This window comes from Geospiza fortis, unplaced genomic scaffold, assembly GCF_000277835.1.
Source record: "Geospiza fortis unplaced genomic scaffold, GeoFor_1.0 scaffold275, whole genome shotgun sequence".
NCBI lineage: Eukaryota > Metazoa > Chordata > Aves > Passeriformes > Thraupidae > Geospiza > Geospiza fortis.
In genome coordinates this window covers 759744-762169 of record NW_005054341.1, presented here as the reverse complement: position 1 = coordinate 762169, position 2426 = coordinate 759744, and the positions used below count along the sequence as shown (strand labels likewise).

The 2426-nt window shown below is 42.8% G+C and overlaps 1 protein-coding gene across 4 annotated transcripts in view; it reads left to right on the top strand.

Moving 5' to 3' along the window:
- PLCB4 (phospholipase C beta 4) overlaps positions 1-2426 on the top strand; it is a 74370-nt gene that overhangs the window by 59294 nt on the left and 12650 nt on the right. For all 4 annotated transcript variants that reach the window (XM_005422589.3, XM_005422588.2, XM_014307690.2 and 1 more), the window contains one exon: positions 1882-2057. In XM_005422589.3, the coding sequence (XP_005422646.1) occupies positions 1882-2057 (176 nt within the window). The remainder of the gene's footprint in view (positions 1-1881; positions 2058-2426) is intronic.

Genomic DNA, 2426 nt, shown 5'->3' with positions numbered 1-2426 from the left:
GAATAAACAAACTTCTTGCATATATGCTGTGCAAAAGAAGGTTCCTTATCAGGATTTTAATTAGTCTCTTAGGCCCGGTGTCGGAACAGATGAAAGGACAGCCTTACAAACTCAGGCTGCAGAACAGAAAGACAGAAGGAAGCTAATGCTTGTTTTTCCTATCCTTTAGGACGAGCAACACTGCCTTAATAGCAGAAAGTAGGACAAGAGCACAGCCCAGTAAAAATTAAATAGTCATTTCAGCTATGCTGCCCCTCAACCTCTGAAAACCCCCTCTGAAAAGTTCATTTTTCTTCCTTCACAACATCCAAGCATTTATTTGTACTCATTTTAAAAATGAATCCTCATGTTTTTCAGGCTCTGAAGGCAGTGCTGATGAACACCTTATTAAAAACTCTACTCCCACAAACTGCACCACATCCTTCATATCATTTCATGGCTGACAGGCTCTGGGCTTAGTTGTACACTTCCCCACAGGCACAAAAAGAAGCATGGCTTGTTTTGCTGGAGGCACAGTGACTCTTAAGCACCCTGATCAGTTGGACTTGTGTTAGTCATACCAACTTCTGCCTCAAAAGGCTTTTGTTGTTTTCTGCAGAAAACTCCAGGTTGCTCTCCATCAGCTGCTTGTACCTGTTTTGATATGAGACCACCATTTAGCTGTAGTTAAGTGCAAATCTGACTTTCAGGTAGTAGTAGTCATCCTGCTCTGTTCCAGAATTACTTACTTCTTTATTTCATTAGATCCCTTCTTTATTGGGCAACACGAGCTTTAGGTGAGAGACCCTTCAGAGGAGCCTCTCCAGGGCAGAATGGAGACTGGGGCTGATAAAATCTCCACTTTTTTCACCTTCACCACTGTGTGCAAGACAATCTGTTCTTCGTTATGCAAACCCCAGCTAAGATATTTAGCTGGGGTTTGCATAATTCTATCACTTTCATTCTTGCACTATTCTCTCACTTTCTAAGCAAAATGGTGGCAATTTTTGTTAAAAAGGATCAAGTTTGCTTTCATGGAAGATGATCCAGATGTTAGTGGTTGTAGTTGAAATGATTACCTGAAGGTGGATTTATTGGGAGGCACATTTTGTATACCATTTATGGAGGAGTAGGATAGCATGTCAAAATACCCAAAGATAATCATTAAAGGTTATTAAAGCATATCTTTCTATTAACTTCTTTTTGAAATCAATGAGCGCAAGATATTATAATAACTACTCTGGTGATTTAGGCTTCTTAATACTGTCTCTTGGGAACATTCCAAAACTTTAATCTCATTATTCTTGTGAGGCCTGGGAGATAAGCAAGAGAAGAATACTTGTCAGATTCCCTGCTGACTTAATGACTATAAAACAAAGATAGGTAGCCCATCTTCAGATTCAGGTTGTACTAAATGCAGGATTTCTCTGTAAATGCTCTGTGTTTGTGAAACTGTCTCCACAAAATCAAAGGCTATCTTTAAGCCCTCAGAGAAATCCTGCTCACTACTTTTTTCCATTGTTAAGTTCAGTACTTTCAATACATACATTTTTCTTGGCAACAAAAGCATGAAGCTGGTTTATTATTAGCTTGATGTTAGAGAAGGTATTAAAACAATGGTAATACAGTGAAGAGCCTATTTATTCAGCCACTCGATTCAGGGCACTTTAGGTAATAGTGTCTTAATAGTAGGGTTTGGTTTACATCGCTTTTATACCCACCCAGCAGTGCCCTCAGTGGCTTTGCTATCTGTGAAGCAGCTTCATTTGTGCAACTTCATTTTTCACAATTTAGCTGTGTTCTTTAGAACCCGTTTTATGCTTGTCTTTAACATCACCTTCAGCAGCAGGAGGAGTTGCTCTGGCTGGAGCCTCTAACAGGGCTGGTGTTACCCCCCTGCAGGTCAAAGAGATTGTGGCTCAGCACACCAAGGAGTGGTCTGAGATGATCAACACGCACAGCGCCGAGGAGCAGGAAATCCGCGACTTGCACTTGAACCAGCAGTGCGAACTGCTGAAGAAACTGCTCATTAACGCTCACGAACAGCAGACCCAGCAGCTGAAATTCTCCCATGACAGGTGAGCAGGGCAGTGCTGCCTGATAATGAGTGCTTGGTTTACGTCTGCTCTGTGTAATGCTTTAGTTTTTTGCATTGACAGCTCCAAAGGCACTGGGTGAATGCAGGGTAGAAGTGAAGGAAGCAGCCATGCAAGAGTTAGGTAGTGTCCTGGTGAAAGATGTGTCTGCTGGGGAAGGCAAGAACCTCTTGGAATGGAAAATATGACCCCATTTCCCGCCAAATTATTATAGCTCTGAAATCGCGGGGCTGTGAGGCAGAGCTGTGGGAAGAGGAACAGCAGTTCTTTACTGTGTGTAATAGGGCAGGCAGACAGACAGACAGACAGAGCAGCAGCCCCAGAGCAGAGCCCCGCCCCGGCCGCGGGCGC